Here is a 541-nt window from a genome sequence, read left to right as displayed (position 1 = left end):
AGGACTGTCCGAGTTGGTTTCCTCCACGCCGAAGTCGCTCCAGTAGGGGAAGGGCTCTGGGCAGCTCGGACCCTGCGGGTTTCCCAGGCCAGCGCAGCTGGGAAGAGAGAACAGGTCAGAGAGAAGGGAGGTGGGGAAGATGCAGGGCCCGAGGTGCCTGCACGTCTCCAAGTCGACTGCTGCTTCCGTGGCAGCCCCAAGCTGTCCTTCCAACCACCGGCCGCTCGCCCTCGCACGCAAGCCCAGAGCAGGAAAGGGAGGAGGAGGCGAGACCTCACCAGAGAGAGGCAGCCGGTGCTGGCAGCCCAGAGGGACGCCACTGCCTGTGTCCCTACCCATGAGCCTGGGCTGCTGCGCTCCCTCAAAGCCCGCCCTTCCTTCCTTCCTGCTATTTGAAAACCACGATGAAACAACGGGCGCTGGGTGGGGCAGAAGGTGACACCTCGCATGGAGGTGGTGGGAACACCCAGAGCATCTCTGCCAGGAACCTGCCACAGGGCTCGGACACGCAGGTGAGGTCTCTGCTAGTTCAGCTTCTTGC

At 63.6% G+C, this 541-nt stretch overlaps 1 protein-coding gene across 1 annotated transcript in view; it reads right to left on the bottom strand.

Annotated features, from left to right (window-relative positions):
* Positions 1-5: 5 nt before the first annotated feature.
* Positions 6-541, bottom strand: part of SNX11 (sorting nexin 11) — a gene marked incomplete at its 3' end in the record, with an annotated part of 2,966 nt that continues 2,430 nt past the window's right edge. Inside the window, exon 6 of the mRNA XM_009869819.1 lies at positions 6-100. Within this exon, the coding sequence (XP_009868121.1) occupies positions 6-100 (95 nt within the window). The remainder of the gene's footprint in view (positions 101-541) is intronic.

The sequence above is a fragment of the Apaloderma vittatum genome, unplaced genomic scaffold, assembly GCF_000703405.1.
Source record: "Apaloderma vittatum isolate BGI_N311 unplaced genomic scaffold, ASM70340v1 scaffold40765, whole genome shotgun sequence".
NCBI classification, from domain to species: domain Eukaryota; kingdom Metazoa; phylum Chordata; class Aves; order Trogoniformes; family Trogonidae; genus Apaloderma; species Apaloderma vittatum.
The sequence above is the reverse complement of the archived record's forward strand: the minus strand, read 5'-3'. Positions and strand labels throughout refer to the sequence as shown.